The sequence below is a fragment of the Lactuca serriola genome, chromosome 1 (assembly GCF_051521515.1).
Source record: "Lactuca serriola cultivar US96UC23 chromosome 1, Lser_US96UC23_V15, whole genome shotgun sequence".
NCBI classification, from domain to species: Eukaryota; Viridiplantae; Streptophyta; class Magnoliopsida; order Asterales; family Asteraceae; genus Lactuca; species Lactuca serriola.
In genome coordinates, this window is record NC_136408.1 from 14,153,887 (window position 1) to 14,176,230 (window position 22,344).

The window sequence follows — 22,344 nt, forward strand, 5'->3', positions numbered from 1 at the left end:
TTATTCTGTTATTTACAATTTTTTTTTTTATGTTAGACTTAGATATCTGATTTCAGTTCTTGTAAAACAAACCAAATAAGTTGGAAATTGGCAAAACTCTTTGATATGGTTCGTTTTAGAAGCTTATACACCTAGCATGTTACATGCAGTAGCATTTCATCGATGATAAAGATGGATGTCAAGATTTAGGTTTTGTAGTTCAAGAATGCTGTCGTTGGTTGTGGAACACAATGCGTTTATAGTTGGATGTATGATTCTTAAAATCCCAATCTTGATTTTAAGATCTCTCAAGTAAAAAAACAATCTCCATTAGACCAACATCAATTTGAAGTGGGACCAATTTTATCTGATCCTTTCTCTTAACTCTTTATATATCAAGCCTAAAAAAATCTTTCATTCAACTAGAAATAAAGCAACAAAACTTCATCTGTTCATCTCAAATTAACTGTATTTCTTTTTCTGTTTAAGATGTTTTTTTTCCTAACTTTTGTAGTTTGCAACAATAAAAATTATGGTTAATGTTTAAGAAGTTAAACGTGATTCTACTGTTGATTTCTCAGAGGGTGTTTCGCTAAGTTTGTTAAAACAAGTTATTAGCTTATTAGAGATTCAACACCCTATAAGTTAAAAAAAAAATGTATGCTTACTTGATCATATAAAGGTAAATAATATTTTATAAATTGAAGAAAAAAACATTCTTGCCATGTATGCTTACTTGATCATATAAAACTTAAATAATATTTATAATGATTTATCTTATCTCAATCAAATTAATCTCTCTTACAATTACCCCACCCCACCCAAATATATTTTTAGTCACTCTTCGAAATTCGAATACAATATCTACTACAAATCTCCAAATTTTAAGACGTTAAACTATGCTATTTAAATGGAAGCCGTAAATTAAGAAGAAAGTGAAATATGTTTGCAGATTTTTATATAAGAGAGTATTATATATTCAAATTTTTAAACCTCCAAGACCCACAGTGAAGTGAGTCTGACCACATGTCAAAATTGAAAACTCCACATGCAAAGCAAACAAACAAACTCCCACTTAATTCGCATTCTTCGTTTTTTACTTGGTCTCATTAACTCCACCAAATCCTCTCATGCATACAAACAATACATCAGGACTCCTTCCAATTCTCACTTCCTTGCTTTTTTCACCATTTCTTACCCAAATTTGGCTCCCGGCTATGACCCTCAAAGGCGGCACCACCCAAGCATGCGCTGCCTGCAAATACCAACGAAAAAGATGCACCCCTGAGTGCCCACTTGCCCCCCACTTCCGCCCTGAACACACCGAGATCTTCAAAAACGCACACAAACTATTCGGTGTCAAAAACATCCTTAAAGTCCTCGATCAAATCGACCCTTCTCAAAAAACCGAAGCCATGCGTTCCATGATCTACCAAGCCAACATGCGCGACCGCTTCCCCGTTCACGGTTGTTACGGGATCGTCATTCAGCTTCAGATTCAAATTCGCCAGGCCGAGAAAGAGCTCTACGCCGTTTTATCGCAGCTCGAGTTTTATAAAAACCAGAGGCCACAACACGAGATCGTGTTGTCGCCTCTCGACTCCCCCGAGTCGCAACGGTTGCAACTCGGAATGGGAGTCGAACAACCCGGCAGTGCCGCCGCAACCACGGCGGCACTTACCCTTTTCCAACACGAAGGTGTTGGTGGTGGCGAACACCAACACCAGCAACCACAACAACAACCATTTGTTCTGACATCGGGGTTACCGATTCCGTATAGTGGAAACGGAAATGGGCATGATGGGTATAATAATAATTTAGGGATTCATATGGATTTGAAGGAGAATATGAATTTTGTTTGGGGTCAACAAACGTATTGTAATGAGAATGAGAATAAGAATGATGATGGTGGAAAAGATGTAGTGTCTACGTTGCAGTCTGAATTGGTTAATAGCACACAGCAGTTGACTATTCAAGATGAAGTGACTCATGACTATGATGAAATCTATCCGTTTTTTGATACTATTGATGACACTCAATCGTATATGGATTCTAAGGAGGCTAATGAATCAAGGTATAGTATATACTCTTTTCAGTACTAATTAATAACGAATTTTTTATATGTGCGTTTTCATTTTCTAATTACTATTATTTTTTTAAATTATTTACAGTCCGGAATCATCGCCTAAAGAAACCACACAGTCTGTTAAGCATGTTGCAGGGAATAACTTAAGAAGTGCTGAACTCCAAGTAAATAAGTCTTGTCCATTAAAACTGCCTTTGTTACACAGGACAGAAAAAACCTTCTATAGGACTATTTTCTCTGATGAAAATGAGGAGGGTATTCTTGTCTTTCTCACATTCAAGAGATAAAAACATTCCGTCCCACCTTTTTGGGGGGAATAAAAAATTTAATATTTGTCCTACTGGTCTAATGCATGTCAAATGACAACTGCAGTAAAATTTGTTATGTTATGTCCTGTGTAACAAATGGGACCTAACGAGGTTAAACATTCTTGACAACTAAATTTAACATTTTTTTTCTGAATTTAATCTGCAGTTAGGAATCATGAGTCAAGAATACCAGGCAATTGCTTAGATGAGTTGAGAGAACAAAAGTACACAGCTAAAAAGAGTGCCTTCTTTTACTTTGCTATAGCCAGACAGATATACAATCGTAAGGCGATAGATTAGCAGTGGTTCACTACAATTTTTTTCTACATTTTTCCTAGTTTATTATTTCGGGAGTACATCGTACATTGAACAAAGTTGAGAGTTGTTTTTTCAGAATATTATTCTATTCATTTGTTATCTTTCTTCCTTGAGCATCAAAATATTGGTTCCATTTTTGCTAATATAGTACATGTGCACTTAATAGATGGATAAATACTTATTAGTAGTACTAAAATCTGACCCAAAATTCATGTATGTTTAAATATAAGAACAATTAAGTCTTTTTATTTTCATAGTAGTTTAGTTTGGGCATCATATAAAACTAGCCTAAGTTAACTATTCAACTTGCAGGAAGAGAGACAGTTTTACAGTTCATTTAGGAAAGGTAAGATGATTTACAGATGACCTACATCTACCAGACAAAAGGCATCAAATCAATGAACACTGGGCAAAATTGAGGTAAACTTTTAAGTAACCCAAAAAAATATTTTTACTTAAGCGTGGAATGTGGTCCAGATAAGTGCTTGATGAAAAACATGGAGAAATGGAAGGGGAAAAAAAGACATGAGAGCAAATGTGCAAAAGTAGGACTTAATGGGGAAGGCCTCATTTCCCATACTTTTCACATTAAGTCATTCTTTTTGCACCAAGTCAAATGAAAAAATGGCTAGAGACCAAAGTGGGACAAATAAAAAAGTATGTTGTTATACTATGAACTTAATCCACTAATTTAAAACATATAAATGGACTTCTATAGAAAATAGTGTCATTATAATACCTGCAAGTCAGCCCATCATGACTTGCTACATATCCAGCTTAATAGTTGCAGGAAGTGTATTCCTGATGCTGAAAGCATCATCATCATCATCATCATCAAGAGTTAATGAAGTACGTGATATCATATTAAATATGATTTAAAACTTTAGAAAGACAATAATGGCGTTTGTATGACCTTATAGAGTGGATGCTGGTACCAAAAAGAAACCACCGATAAGCAGTCATTGCAATTCTTGTAACGGAAATAATGGATATGCTCGCATGATGAATTTTTTGTTCACATATGAATAACCTGCAATTGAACAAGGAAAATGTCCTTAAGAACTTTAATGACTTTCAAACAAAGGATATCCATATAAAGCATGAGCAAGCCAAAGCTTAATAAAATTACAATATAAGCATATGCAGAGAAATTGAAGATCTTAAACTAAATAAAAGCATAGAATCTGATTTCTAGATTCATATAGTATAGGGAAGGAGTAGTAAGAAAATAAATTTAGGGGAAATGAACAAATTGAAGAAAATTTACATAAATCGCAGTAAGAATGCAAACCTCGTCTTCCCCGGCAGATTGATAGTTCCAGAATCAAATCACGATTGAGTGCTTCGTGGAGCCGGCGATACGAACTTATGGAGGCCATGGGTATGAAGGAGAGGAAGCGTTGGCGCCTCCCTCCCGCCATAATTGGTTTTGTAACAAACTATCCATAGATTAGGCTAACTACGTTAAATTTAAACATAAAGATAACAAAACATTTGTTGAATTATTTTTACATATTCTGTTTATTTTTTTATTAGAATATTTTAATATAAAAATCTATCCGGTTATAATAATTTTTCTGTATATTTAAAAAACAACAACGATTTTTGTTGAATTGTTTTTTACAATAATTTGTTTTTTTATAATATTTTATTTTAATCCAGTTATAATAATATTTTCTATATACATAACATTTTTGTTAGATTAGATATAGAAATTATAATCTTCTAAAAAGAAAAAAAGGTTATAAGTACATTATTATAATTGAGTGTATATCTTTTTAAACATAATGTCTTGGTAAAAAAACCTATACCGTTATAATATAAGAAATGATTTTCTTATAAACGGTTTAATTTCCATGGTAAATTTATTGTATTAATAAAAAAAACGTGTACAAGCGTATGAGTGAGTGAAACTCCCACACTTCGTGTGTATATATATATATATATATATATATATATATATATATATATATATATATATATATATATATATATATGGGAAAATTGAATATACCCTTAAGGGTATATAAGCTTAGGTACCCAAACCCTCCACAATAAGTTGTTTTGTTTGATATATTTATTATATTTTTTTTTAAACTTCAATCTCTAACTTGATTTATTTTCAAGATTTTCAAATTTTCACTATTATCTTTCTCTTACATCACATCTTTTTGTTAAACACCTACTAGACTATATATATTATAGTTGAAAATGAAAATTATATAAAAGGAAGATAAATGTGAAATTTATAAAAATCTTGGAAGTAAATCATGTTAGAAGTTGAATTATAAGCATATTGGACAATTACAATGTATATATATGTTACAAAACGACGTAGTATGGTGAATTTGGGTACCTAAACTTATATACCCTTAAGGGTATATTCACTTTTCCATATATATATATATATATATATATATATATATATATATATATATATATATATATATATATATATATATATATAGTTAGGATTAAATATGAACTACAAATATTGTGTGAATGTATAATTGCTTCTTATCCATTGGATTAACCAAATTTAATGGGTGTGATTTGATGGTACATATAATTAACATGGGATAACATCCACTACATAACTACATTTATTTAGTTATAAAGGTATTTTAGTCTATTAAGCTATATTTAAAATGGAAGATTACTTATTTATTGCATAATTTAATGGAGTTTTTATTAAATACATATTTATCTTATTTTACAAAATTAAACATATACAGTCACATCATTTTTTTTAAATACAGGTTCATATGACATTACGATGAGCATATATTGTCTTTCATTCTTAAAGAATATGATTTTAAGGACAATAATTTTTTTAGAATGTCAATCTTAAAGGATACACCCCATATAAGAAATTTTATTAAAAGAGAAAAATAAAAATTACCTATATTTTAGACAACTAATTTATATTAATCAATAAAATAAAATTCAATACACATCATATTATATTATGACTATAAGAATCATACGTTTCCAAGACAATAATTAGACATTTAAAAAAAAATATTCTATGAGAATAAAAGAATAATTCAAATAACTACATTAAATATATAACTGATATTCTTGAAAAATATTACATGAACTACAAATACATAACTCACATTCTTGAAGAATAATACATGAACTAAGAATGCATAATCCGCATTCTTGAAGCATAAATAAAAAATTATTGAAAGAATAAAATACATTATTCAAGAATAATACATGAAAAATAAAATAATGATAAAAATTACAAATACATAAAAAATTCTTGATGTACACATGATCAATTTGCAGCTCCATTCAACAGTCAGTTCCCTTGTTTCGTTCTTATGATTTCCATTCTTCAAGAATCAGTTTTCAAAAGGGCTTTGTGTATCCTTAAAGAATATGCTATTGATAAACCAGTGGTAGTGACAGATTGATGATGACAGTGGACAGATGAAGAAGTTATTTAACTAATAAAAGAAGCCAAACTCACTAACGATTAGCATCTCATTGAATGAATCTGAATCCCCAATCAAAGTGAAAGAATATAAGCTCAAAACAATATAAAATACCAAATTTCCCTAAATATACATCAAGTTAAAATATAAGAACTTCTCTAATCAGCAACCACATACATGACAACAACTATACATGGAAGGTAATAAGAAACAACTATACTAATGACTCATTCCAGTGAAAAACAACAAAACAACATCAAATAACAAGAATACTACACAAATCCTACATTCTAGATATCGTGTAATTAATCTCTAAATTAAGTAGTCTGTTGAGAAACATATGCAGTTAACAAATATAACAACAAGAAAAAGCATGTCAACCCAACTGGTAAAGCTTAGACGAGTCATGTACTAATGCTTTGCCCAACTGATGCAACCCAGTAGACCCCAAAGATCCACCATACAATTGAAAACATTGTATTTGCAATTTCATCCAAAAAAATAACTTCAATGCTGGAACTAAGCCTTAAATCCATAAGACAAAGGCTCAAAAGGAAACCAAAAAGAAACAAAACTTTAGATAGAAACTGAGACCCATCATAAAAAAATGAGAAATCCATATTCAACCACATTCATCATAACGAAATCGAGAAATCAAGAAGGAAATAAGATATATATTACCAGATGAAATCACAGCTGATCAAATCGACAACATCCGAAATTATTAAAAAATATGTTGGATAATTATCAAGAAATATATTACCTGAAGCAAGTTTTGATAAAAAAAAAAGTGATCATAACCCTAAAAAACGCGCATGTAGGGGTTGTTTCAATACCAAAATTGGACCATTAATATTCAGGGGGAGGTGCACATGGTCAACGAATGATCTGATCGTTATGATCATTAGGGATGGAGGAGCAGAGGCAGGGGGCCAATCGACACACACCTATAAACACCATTAGTATTCAAGAGGTGATTTTTCCTTATGGTTTCTTTCTTCCTGGCATCCAGTTGAATATGGCGAATGAGCGATTTCTGGGAAAAAAATAACGGATCCCCTACTTAAGGGAATATCCATAATTTTGGATTTTATTTTGGGTAATAAAATAAATATATGTAAAATTTCGAAATTACCCTTGAATGTTGATTGGTCAGGAATGGTTCACACATTCACACAATAATTAGAGTTTATATATGAACCTAACTCTCTCTCTCTCTCTCTCTCTCTCTCTATATATATATATATATATATATATATATATATATATATATATATATATATATATATAAGAAAGGGTTATTTGGAAAACAAAAAAACCCTAAAAATCATAAAAATGCATAAAAAAATACCAAGACATCACAAAACTTTTTTTTTTGAATTTTTTTATCAAAAAATCGCAGCATTTTTTACAATTTCGCTGAAAAAAAAAGTTCAAAATTTTTTTTCAACGATTTTGACCTAAAAGTTGCGATTTTTTGATAAAAAAAATTCAAAAAAAAGTTTTGTGATCTCTAAGTATTTTTATTTATGCATTTTAATGATTTTTAGGGTTTTTTGTTTTCCATAGAACCTAAACCTATATATATATATATATATATATATATATATATATATATATATATATAGGTCCGAATTAATTCGATTTGGATCGAACAAAGTTGAGGTTTTATCGAAGAAAGTTAACAAAGTTAATGTAACCGAGTTACCCGCTCCCGAAACTGGTTCCAAAAATTTAAAAACCACCTAGAGCGGTTCCGGTTCCGGTTCTAACTTTCTAGAACCGCCGGTTCCGGAGTTCGCCAAATGAAGTGGGTACCCAATGGGTAGCGGTTCCGAAAAAATAAAAATTAGAACCGAAACCGCTTAAGGCGGTTCCATAACTTTAGGAACCGGAACCGCCTAAGGCATTTCCAGTTCCAGAATCGGCAGTTCCGGTTCCAAAAGTGGGTACCCGGTTCCGATACTCATCCCTACTTAAAGCCACACTTCATCTGCATGGATCATTATATAAGTCAAATCTCTCCTCAACTATGCATTCAACCATACCAACTTAGATGTCCTTTGCTAGCAGCCGACTTCATACACATCTACACTGGAATAAGCCCCCTCCATGGTGTTACGAAGAATCTCAAATCTATTGGGAGATCTCCTTGGTGTATGCTTCAATTTTTCCATGACCTTTTTTTTTCTTCTTATCACCCTCCATGCAATGTTGTTGTCGTGGTTTACATTTTATAAATTGGGCAGATGATCCTTGCCTTTATTTTTTGCTCTCGCATGGTCATCGATAGATCTCATGCCCCTTGTTTTCGGTTTTATTGTCTAATTCATTTGTTGAAGCTAGTTCCCTCTATGTTGTCATAACATCTTTAAAATGGTATCAACAACTTTTGTAGGTTTACTTCACTACCAAAAGCTCTAATTTCACATTGTTAACAATACCATTGACAAAATCAAAGCTTTTGACGTTGATGGAAGCTTATAATCACACAAATAACACAAATAACAATTGAGTTTGAGTACGAATCACTTTGATGACATCTCTACTAGCAAGGTTGTAGAACTCGTTACTCGGTACCTGTTCGGCCGACTACCGAGTAGCGAGTACTCGGGGAGTATTCGGATTTGGAAATTTGTGTAGAAATATTTTTAGGGAAATTATATATGTCAAAATCATAAGATAAAATCATAATTTGATTGAAATATATAACAAAATTAGATACATGTGAATACACAAAAAAATGAAAAACACATAATGGTCTCACTTCGTAAATAATTGCTGAAAATTTAAGATATATATATATATATATATATATATATATATATATATAGTAATAATCGACATGTGTGTGTGTTAAATAATAAATCATTAAGTAGATTATATATTAATCACCGAGTTGACCGAATTTCACAACACTACTCAATTTAGTAAGGGGCCAATAGGGGAGTACTCGAGATTATGTAACTCGCCTCAGCAAGGGGGGGGGGGGGAGTAGCGAGTACTCGGAGGAGTAATCGGCCAACTCGGCGAGTTTTACAACACTGTCAGCTAACCTTGGGGATGAGAGTTGCAACTCCTTTGACGTGTTAGACTAAATGGCGGTAAGTAGAGGTGTCAATCCACGACACGAAATGATGCTGAACAAAATTAGGACAAAATTGAGATTCGAATTGATATTCGTATTATGTTTGTGTCTAGTGTAAAAAACAACTTGACATCGTATTGTGTCATGTTCGTGTTTAAAATTTGACATGATTTTAACATGAGCTTGTCGTGTTTTGTATGCTTAAGTATGAATTTAATAACTAATGGATATTTTATGTAATCTTTTATCGTGTTTTAACTATACCGTTTTCCTATTATTTAAAAGAAACACAACATATCTCTTTGAACACCTTCCCTCCCATCTAATTTTGTGTCTATCTTCTTTCCTATACGTCATATTGTATTGTGTTTGTGTTACATAAAAAATTGTTTTGTTATGTCACACAAATAAAAAGACAAAACGATTGTCCAATTTGACACACCAGCGGTAAGAGAACAACCACATAATCGATTCTTATAATTTTCTCTTATGTATTTGATAACTAGTAAGCATTTTTTTTTCAAAATTGGTGTTATTTATATTTCTAACATCGTAACATTACATTGATTATTAGGATTTGATACAAAAATAAATATTATATACTATTCAACAGGTTTATCATAAATGATTATGATCATTTCAGCTAATAAGCAACCAATTTCGAATTCATTTTTTATGACGTATATTTGACCATAAAACTTTGAAGAAGCACAAATTCTTTATACAAAGTCGGATTTAAGCTTTCCTTATGTGTATGAAATCCTTGCCATATCTACTATAACTTTGGTTGAGATTATTATTAATAAATAATTTTCTATCAAAATCAACTATTTATCACTCGATTGACAAATAATTATTACTTATTATATCCTAAATTTCTAGCATGAATTTGTGGGTGTTATAATAAAAATGAATATAAATCATTTGTTTATAAAAATAATAAAGAAACAAAAGAATTTATAAAAATAAGAAGGAACAAACGAATTTCTAAAGGGAAACTAAGTAACCTTACCATTATAAATGAGTTTTTTCAAAAAAAATTATCATAATTTTTTAGTTTATGAAAAATAATTGTTTACTTCTGAATGCTTCATTCCAAATTATTATTCATACTCAAAATTTTTTTTTTCCAATTGTTTTTCAAAGAAATCTCTTTATTTATATGCAGAATGTTTATTTAGAGTCCAAATAAGCACTTACTCCCGAATGCTCTATTTCGATTTTGATCTTCAAATTTTGATGTTATTTTTGTTTTTTTCCTACTTATTTTTTGAAAGAAATATAAATATTTATATCCGAAATATCTCTTTCAGAGTGTTTAATCATTTTCAATAAAATATCTAACTTTATACACTAATATAATATATAATTCATATTTACTATGTTTATTTAATTTTTATTAAGTTTAAGTAAAAAAATATTTTTTTTTCTTGAAAATTTGAAATTATTCATCATATTGTTGAAATGCTAGAGTTTTTTTTCTTGGAAATCCAAAATTTTGGTCTGGAATTCCTGAAATATATTTTTTGTCTGAAATGCTAGGCAATGATTACTTTTTTAAAAATAACTCTTCTTAGTTATTTATTTAAATACACAAGTTAGATTACTTAAGGTAAGTACAGTTAAAAGTAAATACAATAAAATGTAATTTTCTGTTTATCGAAGTCTCTTTGGTCAATCGGTAAATAGTGACTTTTTTAATTAAGAAGTCACAGATTTAAGAAGTGTTTGACTTAGCTTTTCAAAGTCCAAAAGTTTTTTTTGGAAAAGTTATAAAAAGTCAGGATTTCCTGACTTTTCCAAAAAGTTCATTTTTCTTATGTAAAAACTTCAAAAATGGTTTTTAAAACTAGTATCTTTTGTTTTCTTCTCTTTTCCAAAATGAACTTTTGGCTGTGAAAAACTAAGCCAAACACCACTTAAAGTCTTGGAAAACCTAGTAATTTAAAGTAGATTAGTTTGCTTTAGAAAAGAATAAATAAATAAAGGCAAAAAACGAACCAAGGAGGCAACCCGGTTTTAAATTAGAGAGGGCGGCCTCAAAAGATTAATAAACTTTATACGACGGTTTTATTAAGCCACAGACGCAGCCATGAAATACTGCAGGGGATGATGTCCAAGGGTTTCTCCTTGCTAACCTTCAATTCATCGCATGAAATGAAAGACTTGATTCAATTGGATTTTGGAAGTTTTGGCTTTATGCATTCGACTCTTTTAATTTTATAGATTTGAGGTTTAAGGATGTTAATGGAAATTAGGGTTTTAGTTAACCATGTGGAAGTCTGCGTTTCTTCTTCGTCAAAATGTTACGGTGCGTTTCAACATTCTTTCTTATAATATGATCACGGCTACTTTTCATTCTCAAACTCGTTTTTCATCCCCACAAATGAACTATGAGCTAACAGATTCCGTTCTTTCTTTTAAAGGAATGATTGAGACCATACCTGTACCCCCTGTTCGTCAGTTCAATCATATCTTGATTAAAATTGCTAAGATGAAGCAATACCCTACTGCCATCTCTCTCATTCTGGACCATGACTTGTTAGGCTTCAACTCTTCTGTTAAACCTAATTTATATACATTTAGCATTGCCATAAACTGCTTCTGCCATACGGGTAGAGTGGATTTAGGTTTCTCAGTGTATGGAAAAGTGGTTAAGCTTGGTTACAAGCCCGATTCTGCTATCATTAATACTCTGATAAGGGGGCTTTGTGATAATGATAACATTCGTGAGGCGCTGAAGTTTTCTGAAATGAATATGAATGATGGATTACAACCAACAGTAGTTACTTTTGGTACAATAATAAACGGCATTTGCAAAAAAGATGGCCCACAAGCTGCTCATCGTTTTCTTCAGCTTGTGGAGGAAACTAAGGGCTTTCATCTAGGCACAACTGAGTATAATACAATCATCAATGGCCTTTGCAAAGATAGACATCTTACTGAAGCTCGAGAAATCTATTTCGAAATGGAAAAGAAAGGTATTCTTCCAGATGTTATAACATTCAATAGTTTGATTCAAGGTTACTGTAATTTGGGTCTATGGGAAAAGGTGAATGGATTGTCTACTGAAATGAAAGATCAAGGAATTTCATATGATGTAGTCACGTTTAGCATTTTAGTTCATTATTGGTTTAAACAAGGTCGGACTGAAGAAGCACATAAAATTATTAAATTGATGTTGGAAAGTGGAATGAAGCCCGACACTTATATGTATACTTCAGTAATACATGGCTACTGTTTGCTTCGTAAAGTAAATTATGCTAGAAAGATTTTCACTTTTATGATTGCACAAGGGTGTGTGCCTAGTGCTTTCACTTACACTACACTAATCAATGGATATTGTTTGGTTGGAAAAGTGGATGAAGCTAGAGAGATCTTTGAGGTTATGATTCAAGAAGGGTATGCACCTTGTGTTGTTAGCTATAGCATCTTGATTGAAGGGTACTGCAAGAGCAAAAAGAAAGAAAAGATAGAAAAAGCTTGGGATCTCTTTAGTGAAATGTATGGAAATGGAATTGTTCCTAATGTAGTCACCTGCACCTCTCTTATAAATGGTCTTTGTCATGTGGGAAGACTCAAAGAGGCATTAGTGTCTCTTAAATATATTCTGAATCAGGGTATTTATCCAAATATATTTACTTACTCTACTTTGATAGATTCTTATTTAAAAAATGAGAAAATGGATGAGGCCCTTAAGTTATTTAAAACTATGGAATGTATTGGCATTAAACCTGACATTGTTGTTTGCACTAGCCTCATTGATGGTATGTGTAGGGCTGGGAAAGTCGATGGTGGCTATCAGGTTTTTCTTAGACTTGCTGCAAGTGGTTTGCAACCTAATTGTCATACTTATAATGTCTTGATGGGTGGATTTTTTAAGCATGGTTATCTTAAAGATGTGAATGATCTGATTCAAGAAATGGAGGTTGAAGGTTGCATGATGGATGGTGTTACTTATAATTTAGTTATTCAGGGATTTCTCCGACATAATGAGACAAAAAGGGCACTTTTATATCTTGAAAGCATGCTTGATGTTGGTTTCTCTGCAAATCCAAGTACAACAACCAAACTAGTGTACTTGTTGGCCACAAAACATTTGAATAGGGCATCAAAGAAATTGCTTAAGAAGTTTTTTAGTCAACAGAAAAAAAAAGGTTAGATGTTGTGGGATTTTGGACAGAAGGGGAATTCGATTCCGTTCCAATCTGTGTTTTGCTGCAAAAAAGTATGGAATTAAATTACTTAAGAAATCACAAAGGGTTCTTTGACCAATGTCTTTTCACATTCCATCTTAAAACACATGGAATCCAACCTGCAGCATTTTTCCTCCCTGCACGAAGTACTCAATACCCTTTTAACCCTACAAGTTTTGCTAATCCTTCAAACATGTGGCTGAATGGAATCCAAATCCTTCAAATTCCAATTCCTTCCAAAACATTCTGCTAACCAAACGCCCCCTTAGATTCCAATTCCAATAAAGGAAATGACTGAAAGCACAGGCATAGAGGGTGTGAAACACAAGCCAGTTGACAATGCTGACCAAAAAGACATCTGAAAGCCAAATTTGGTAGAAAAGGATCAGCTACATTCCGTAGATTCATTCTTGGATAAAGTGATTGGAATACTGGTACTGGATTTGTGTGATTCAAATTCAATTAGGGTTCCAAAGAACAAAATTGGGTGTGATCCGAATCTGCATTATGCCAGTTATGTCCACCAGGTTCTAAACCGAACTTTACCCTACGCTCTTAGATTTTGTAATATTTCATATTTGAATTTAGTTTAGGGAAAAATGATATAAAAAGCAATTGTACTTTCACAATTTTATACGTTAGTCACATGACTTTTTTCTGTGGTGATTGAACCGTTATACGTTAGTCACAATTTTAATTTGTTTTTCTATTTTCTTAAACATTTTCCCCTTTTATTTAATTTTTTTAAAATAAAAACAAATAAAGAAAAGGCCTATACCACAAGGACCATTTTTGTAGTTTTCTCTTTTCATTTTCTTAAATTTAAAATCCATGTTCTAGTGAGGGTTTATCTATGTAAGTTGGATCGTTCTATTAAATCTCAAAATATATGTTCTGTAACCGTTTCTTTACTTCATGTTTTCAAATCTCCTAGAATATATTAAATTACTTACTCTATTCATTATATTGTTTGTATTTATGTAAAACTATTACTTTAAAAATACATAATGCTTACAACTTTATATTAAAAACTTTATTTTTAATAAACTTGTGTAGTACACAGGTCTCACACCTAATAACTATATAAGTGTATATTAAACATGGAAGTACTAGTTTACAAACTTATTTTTAGACACCAGTCAAGTCAAATAGCATTGAAATAGTAGAAGGTGAGTGGCAATTTTGTAGAAGGCAATTGACAAATAAAAAGGTCCAGTCAGTGGCTAATGTGATTGCAGCTAGTGTTTCCATTATCGTGTTCACCCATAAAACCTGAACAGCAGTTAGAGGTGCACTTCCTGTAAAAGATGACTAATCAAGAAATGAAGGAATGGAAATAATTGGAAAATTATAGCATCTAACTTTCATTTCTGATTTTATTTTAATTTTTTCTTTCTTTTCTTGTTTAAGCATTGTACTTTGAAAGTATGATGTTATATTAGACAAACAAATGGAAGTGCTTAGCTATATCTTGCATTTAGCCCCTGATTGGGATAAATGAATGTACTTTCTTTTATTTGTCTAATTATGGCATCTAACTTTCATTGTTAAATATTAACTTTTTTTATTTAATTGTTGTACTTTGAAAGTACAATGGTTTAATAAGAAAAAACATTAAGATAAAATTTTAAAAAATTAAGAATTAGAAATGAAAGTAATCAAAGTATGATGCTGTTTTGTTTGCTTTGTAAACTTATAGATTTCTCTGTATGCTATTTTATGTTGTTAGAATTTCTGATTGAGTTGACATTTCACTACATTGAAATACCCGACCAAAATGACATTTCCCTAAAAATAGATCATCTTTAAATTCCTATTTGTATTTAAATACTTTTTGTTTCTTGTAAACACACACACACACACACACACACACACATATATATATATATATATATATATATATATATATATATATATATATATATATATATATATATATACTAGCCGTTTTCCCGCGCCAAGCGACGGGTACATTTTTTTTTCTCATAAATTAGTTTCTTGAGGCAATTCATGCTATTGAACAATTCAATATAGTTAAAAAATACAAGTACAAATCTAAAAAAACATGACTTTGATTCTAATGTCCCCACTTTGTAACGGGAGCAAATGCAAATCCTTTCAAAGAAAATAGTGCATATATTTTAAGCATTTAAAGTGTATGAACCCATCAAATACGATGACACGCATCAAGGTCTAAAATGAAGGTCTAAAGATAATACACACTCCAATTCACGATGTTTGAGTTTACATTTTAACCTTGCAAATACAATTATACATGTGCAAACACTAAACATGTCCATAACATAATGAGATCTCCAAGTCCAGGGTGGGGGTGATATGTAACCAAATCTAGACTTTGAGCCCAATGCTGACCTTGTTGGACATCATCACATTAAAAGTGATACCTATATAATAATCCCATCATAACCACTATATGCTAATTAGAATATACATGTTTAAGATATAGGAAAACAACAACGTTAAAATAGTCAACATACATATCAAATTATAGTTACAGCACCATTGTAACCTGGAGAAATAACACTAATCATTAAAAAACCATCAATTATGCAATATGAAAACATAATATAAAATAGCGACACAAATTATTATATATATTTTTTTAAATTGTCGACAGTTTATTTCATGAACCATAGTAAAAAAACCCACACTTTCCAATGCCACATCTTGAATTGATCACAGGGTATGTATTAAACAAAATGAACAACAGAGGAGAGCCATGTCTTTGTACATATTTTCCCTATTTATCTCTAAATTTTGTTGAAACCAAAATCCTGTAGATTTCTTATCTATCTTCTTTGAATTTAAAAGATCCCCTCCTGATATATGTGTATCTTCAGAGCATAAATCCCTTGACATATTTTACAATAACTGCAAATTCAATTAAAACTTTTATTAGTAAATTTGATTATGAACCCAATGTTCATATCTCATAGATGCACACAGATATACACACCCTAGAGAAGGACTGATACAACTTTTCTCGCTTGTTATTATCTCAAAGATACACATACAGATACACGAACCTGCTTACTATATATGTAGATATTCACAATTTTATTGAAAAAAAATATGCAAAACAAAAAAAGAAATAAAAAGATAAGAATTGTCAACGATAAAGCAAGAAAAGCTTGTACTGAAATATTCTCACATCTACCATAGTGTTAATAATTTGATATTTTATTATTGAATTTAATTGAAGAAATATTATATTAAAAAGAACTATAAATAATTAGACTAAACAAATGACATAACTTTTTTTTTCGTTATCATCCGATTCACAAGGCCCCACATATCGAGTCTTGAAATATGAGGAATAATGAGCATATTATTCAACTTAAAACATTAACGACAAAAGTAATCACCGCTTTTATCCATTACTCTGATCAATTCAAAACATTATCGTATGAATTTGTTGCTAAAGAAACAACAATTATGCTTTAAGACCTCAATAACTATTCAAACTGATTTGACTCACAATTAAAAAACATCACCAAAAAATCACCATTCAAAGATAAAAGAATTATTCTTTACAGAGGTAATAAGATATTAGATAATAGATAAGAATATGAATTACTTCAAGTTACAATAAAATGACGACACGAACAAAACTTCGACATTACTAATCCACCAATAAAGATGATATATCAAACCAACATACCTTCTCAAACGATAATGGTGAATGTTGTTGACATTGTATCCACTTGAGAAAAAACCTGTAAACCTAAGGTTCCATTGACCATACAATCAAATTGAGAAAGAATTCAAAAGAAATTGATATTTGAGCCAAACATCGTTTTTCTTACTTGGAGATAAAGAGAAGAGATAGACAAACCAACTTTACTATATCTTCTGCTGAAAACACATAGACTGAAAAAAGCCTCATGGATTGTCTACTATTTCTGGATCGACACAATAAGCAACATAATCTAATCATTAGTATCACCCTTCAACAATAATCAAAGAAAAATCCAAGTTGTACTCATTCTTGACCTGGAGCCAACATGAGTATACATGTATGAGATCGAAAATCAACAAATACGTAATTAAAAATACATGGTCAGATAAATTAAATGAATGGAAAATTAGTACACGTGAAACACAATAATAGTGAAACACAATAATAGTAATACGAAGCTAAGCTGATTGAAAAAAAAGCAATTACAGTGACAATAAAGCACCTTATGCAAATTAATTTTTAGATGCATCAGATTATAGAATGGAGTTTATCCTCTGGAATCGCAAGAAAAAAATAGAAAAGTATGGGAAAGAAGCCCGTTACCATTGTTCCTGACTAAGAATTGATGCAAGCAAGCAAAACGGTGAGTAATCAACATAAAATGCAGGCCCTATGCGAGGACGCTGAAATTAGTACATGTAAAAATCCTAAACTTCACAGTCGAAATAAAAAAAAATCAAGAAAACCTTACCTTGATATGCATATGATTTCACAAAAAACAACAGATATGAGCCGAAGGCGGTGGCGGTTGTGACATTTAGGGTAATTAGAGTGAGGATGAAGGTCAATCATGGTGAAGAAGGTGATAGATTTTAGAACCATCAACTCCAGGGTAGTGATGGTGGTGGACATAATGATTAGTGGGATGTAGATCAAGGTGGTGGTTGCCGAATTCTATGACATTGGCGGTGAGTGGTGGTAGCAGAGGCTAAGTATTGGGTAGCGTATTTTAGGGTTTTTGAAAACGGGTGGTTGAGAGAGAGTGGAAATGCTTTATAACGTGTACATGATATTTGACTTATTCAATTGGATATGAAGAATACTTGGTATTTGACCGGTTCAATTGGATATGATGAATACTTGGTCAAACTTTGACATATTCAAAATCTTATTATCTTTTGACTTTTTTATAAATATTGACTGGATAAAATTCAGTATTTTTAATGCATAAAGTGATTGTACATATTGTATTATTGTTTGGACGACTTAAAATTCAGCATTTGACCAAAGATGCTTTATAAGGTAATATATATATATCTATATATATATATATATATATATATATATATATATATATATATATATATATATATATATATATATATATATATATATATAATATTCACGTATAAACCTAATGTTTATGAACTTATGATAACACCCGTATAAACCTAATGTTTATGAACTTATGGTGAATTCGGGTTTTTATCCAAAAAGGCAAAAACGCGGAACCTGGTTTTAAATTAGAGAGGGCGGCCTTTTGGACTTGCCCAAATTAGTCGCATTATTTTCAAAAGATATAAATACACATTTACGACCATTTTATTAGGCATAGGCGCAGCCATTGAAATGCTGCAGGGGATGATGGTTGAGCAGGGTTTCTCATAGTTAATCTTCAAATCATCACATCAAGACTTGATTAAATTGAACTTTGGAAGTCAAAAATCATCCCTTTTGATTTTATGCTTTCGACTCTTCTAGTTTTATAGAATTGAGGTTTAAGGATGTTAATGGAACTTAGGGTTTTAGTTAATCATGTGGAAGCCTGCGTTTCTTCTTCCTCAAAATGCTATGGTGCGTACCAACATTCTTTCTTATAATACGATTACTGCTACTTATCATTCTCAAATTCGTTTTTCTTCCCCACAAATGAACTATGAGCTAACAGGTTCGGTGCTTTCTTTTAATCGAATGATTGAGACCATACCTGTACCTCCTGTTCGTCAATTCAATCATATCTTGATTAAAATTGCTAAAATGAAGCAATACCCTACTGCCATCTCTCTCATTCTGGACCATGACTTATTAGGCTCCAACTCTTTTGTTAAACCCAATTTATATACGTTTAGCATTGCCATAAACTGTTTTTGCCATATGGATAGGGTTGATTTCGGTTTCTCAGTGTATGGAAAAGTGGTTAAGCTTGGTTACAAGCCCGATTCTGCTATCATTAATACTCTGATAAGGGGGCTTTGTGATTATGGTAACATTTGTGAGGCAGAAAAGCTTGCTCATGGCATTATGAATAATGGATTACAACCAACTGTTGTAACCATTGGTACCATAGTAAATGGGTTTTGCAAAAGAGGCGACTCACAAGCTGCTCTTCTTTTTTTCCGAGATGCTGAGAAAACTATGGGCTGTCAACCAAGCACAACTGAGTATAATATACTCATCAATGGTCTTTGCAAAGATGGCCATGTTACTCAAGCTTGTGAGATTTATATAGAAATGATCAACAAAGGTATTTTGCCAGATGTTGTAACATTCAATACTTTGATTCAAGGTGTTCGTAATTCAGGTCAATGGGAAGATGCGGATGTATTATTGATTGAAATGGAAACTCAAGGCATTTCATATGATGTAGTCACATGTAGCATTATAGTTGATTATCTATGTAAAAAAGGTGAGATTGAAGGAGCACATAAAATGATTAAATCCATGTTGGAAAGAGGAATGAAGCCTGATACTTATACATACACTTCACTAATGCATGGCTACTGTTTGCCTGGTAAAAGAAATGATGTTAGAATGATATTCAAGATTATGATTGCACAAGGGTGTGTGCCTAGTGCTTTCACCTTCACTACACTAATTCATGGATATTGTTTGCTTGGCAAAGTGGATGTTGCTAGAAAGATCTTTGAGTTTATGATTGGAGAAGGGTATGCGCCATGTGTATATAGCTATAGTATCTTGATTGAAGGATACTGCAAGAGCAAAAAGAAAGAAAAGATAGAAAAAGCTTGGGATCTCTTTAGTGAAATGTATGGAAATGGAGTTGTTCCTAATGTAGTCACCTGCACCTCTCTTATAAATGGTTTATGTCATGTGGGAAGACTCAAAGAGGCATTTCAGCTTCTTAAAGATATTCCGAATTGGGGTATTTATCCAAATATATTTACTTACTCTACTTTGATAGATTCTTATCTAAAAAATGAGAAAATGGATGAGGCCCTTAAGTTATTTAAAACTATGGAATGTATTGGCATTAAACCTGACATTGTTGTTTGCACTAGCCTCATTGATGGTATGTGTAGGGCTGGGAAAGTCGATGGTGGCTATCAGGTTTTTCTTAGACTTGCTGCAAGTGGTTTGCAACCTAATTGTCATACTTATAATGTCTTGATGGGTGGATTTTTTAAGACTGGTTATCTTAAGGGCGTGAATGATCTGCTTAAAAAAATGGAGGTTGAAGGTTGCATGATGGATGGTGTTACTTATAATTTAGTTATTCAGGGATTTCTTCGATATCGCGAGACAAAAAGGGCGCTTTTATGTCTTGAAAGCATGCTTGATGCTGGTTTCTCTGCAAATTCAGGCACATTAAATGACCTAGTGAAGTTATTGCACACAGAAGAGTTGGATAAGGCATCAAAACAAGTAATTAAGAAGTCTTTCAGCTAAGCACACGAAAAGGTTATAAGTTTTTGGTCAGATTTGAAATTCAAATCCATCCGATCTGCCTTTTGTTGCAAATGAGTAAGGAATTGAATTCTGTTAGATTTCACAAACAAAGTTCTTTCATTGATGTCTTCTGACATTCCATCCTAAAGCCCATGGGAATCCTCCCTGTTAAAACTATTTAAATACCATTTTAACCCTAGATTGCCACATGTAAACATCTCTCACCTCTCCATCTGCTTCTCCACTTCTTGCATTCCCTTTCTTGCATAATGGAGGTGTCTAAAGTAGTGGAAGAAATTTGTAGTTGATTTTGCATGGAGCCACTTACAGGAAATGATTGAAAGCACAGTGCAGAGTGTGTAAAGCTCAATGCAGTTGATGATTCTGACTAAAAAGAAAAGATATGTGGAGAGCCAAATTTGGTGGAAAAGGAACCAACCAAAGAACCAAATTGGATCTGATAATCTGGTCTGAATCTGCATTTTTTTTTCATCCAAATTACATCCAAGAGGTAATTTCACCAAATTTGAACTTCACTCTATGCTTTTACATTTCAAACATTTCATATTTTAGTTTGATTTAGGGTAAAACAGAGAAAATCATTTCTAGTTTCACCATTCTATGGTTAAAGAGTTATACTTTTTTTGATCTTTCAAAAGAACCATTTTTTTTGTCTGTTACCTGGTTTTGATTAAAGAGTTATAGTTTATTTGTTTTGTATTTGGTAAATTAAAGAGTTGCAATTTGCAATCTTGATGCTGCTCTGTGGCTCCTTGCACTAAAGAGTAAAGAGTTGAAGGGGTTGAATTGCTATGGACCAAAGAAATGACAACTGAATGCTATTTACCCGAAAACATTGGTGTTTGCTAAAAGCAATTGAATTGAAGCTTGATTGTGTAGATATATGGGAAATAAATAGTTTCCTGACCTAAAAAGTTCCATGAAAAAGCTAAACTAGATTGGCTGTCCTTTAGATTGAGGGTATAATACTTTAGCTACACTTGGTACATAGAAGATATAGGCCCTGTCTCTCTATGAAGTGTTGTATGGTTTTTTTTTTTTGGATAAATAATGTTAACAAACGACTGAACACTTGGAGAAATTAAAGTAAAAAAATAAATGAAGGCCAATTTATGAAAAGTTAGGACTTAATGAAAAGCATAATAATAATTTCCCCGTCTCTATTAATTTGTTTTTGTCCCTGTTAAGTTGAAACAATACCTATGAAAATGGGATTAGTATTAGTTGAAAAGAAGTTACATTTGCAATTATAAGTTAATGTCTAAATTGTATGTTTTAAAGCTATAAAAAGCTACTGACTGATATTGGCCCTCTATTCTATAATACCCTGCAGGCTATTTTGCTATGAAGTGAGGTGTGTGCATATTTTGTCTTCTTCACCCACCACAAAGATGTCAGTTTATAGGCTTGTCCTGTAAGTTGTCTGGTATAATAATATGTATGCTATTACAATGCGAACATAAGGATGAAGTTACATACAAAAAGGGTTAAATGCAAGAAAAAAACAACCTTCTTTCA

At 31.7% G+C, this 22,344-nt stretch overlaps 3 protein-coding genes across 4 annotated transcripts; all 3 read left to right on the plus strand.

The window, feature by feature from the left end:
• The first annotated feature begins 1,109 nt into the window (after nucleotides 1–1,109).
• LOC145051892 (LOB domain-containing protein 27-like) lies at nucleotides 1,110–2,659 on the plus strand. Its single transcript, XM_078999752.1, has 3 exons — nucleotides 1,110–2,053; nucleotides 2,151–2,229; nucleotides 2,540–2,659. Exons 1-3 carry the CDS (start codon nucleotides 1,110–1,112, stop codon nucleotides 2,576–2,578), a joined length of 1,062 nt encoding a protein of 353 aa, XP_078855878.1. The 3' UTR covers nucleotides 2,579–2,659.
• Nucleotides 2,660–11,293: 8,634 nt separating this feature from the next.
• Nucleotides 11,294–14,115, plus strand: LOC145051996 (uncharacterized). Of its 2 annotated transcripts, XM_078999889.1 has the most exons (2): nucleotides 11,294–11,533; nucleotides 11,649–14,115. In XM_078999889.1, exons 1-2 carry the CDS (start codon nucleotides 11,464–11,466, stop codon nucleotides 13,382–13,384), a joined length of 1,806 nt encoding a protein of 601 aa, XP_078856015.1. In that variant the 5' UTR covers nucleotides 11,294–11,463; the 3' UTR covers nucleotides 13,385–14,115. The 2 variants fall into 2 exon arrangements, with proteins under 2 accessions (XP_078856015.1, XP_078855961.1); XM_078999835.1 differs by having other exon boundaries at nucleotides 11,294–14,115.
• Nucleotides 14,116–18,717: 4,602 nt separating this feature from the next.
• Nucleotides 18,718–22,344, plus strand: LOC145052142 (uncharacterized). The gene is made up of 2 exons (XM_078999983.1): nucleotides 18,718–21,316; nucleotides 22,160–22,344. The coding sequence occupies exon 1, from the start codon at nucleotides 18,934–18,936 to the stop codon at nucleotides 20,803–20,805; it is 1,872 nt and encodes a 623-aa protein (XP_078856109.1). The 5' UTR covers nucleotides 18,718–18,933; the 3' UTR covers nucleotides 20,806–21,316; nucleotides 22,160–22,344.

Excerpts from the sequence above, each read along its gene's own strand:
- LOC145051892 (XM_078999752.1), top strand. The coding sequence starts at position 1,110 with ATGCATACAAACAATACATCAGGACTCCTTCCAATTCTCACTTCCTTG. Across the intron at positions 2,054-2,150 it reads AAGGAGGCTAATGAATCAAG|TCCGGAATCATCGCCTAAAG; the intron begins GTATAGTATATA and ends AATTATTTACAG. Across the intron at positions 2,230-2,539 it reads TAAGAAGTGCTGAACTCCAA|TTAGGAATCATGAGTCAAGA; the intron begins GTAAATAAGTCT and ends TTTAATCTGCAG.
- LOC145051996 (XM_078999835.1), top strand. The coding sequence starts at position 11,495 with ATGTGGAAGTCTGCGTTTCTTCTTCGTCAAAATGTTACGGTGCGTTTC.
- LOC145052142 (XM_078999983.1), top strand. The coding sequence starts at position 18,934 with ATGTGGAAGCCTGCGTTTCTTCTTCCTCAAAATGCTATGGTGCGTACC.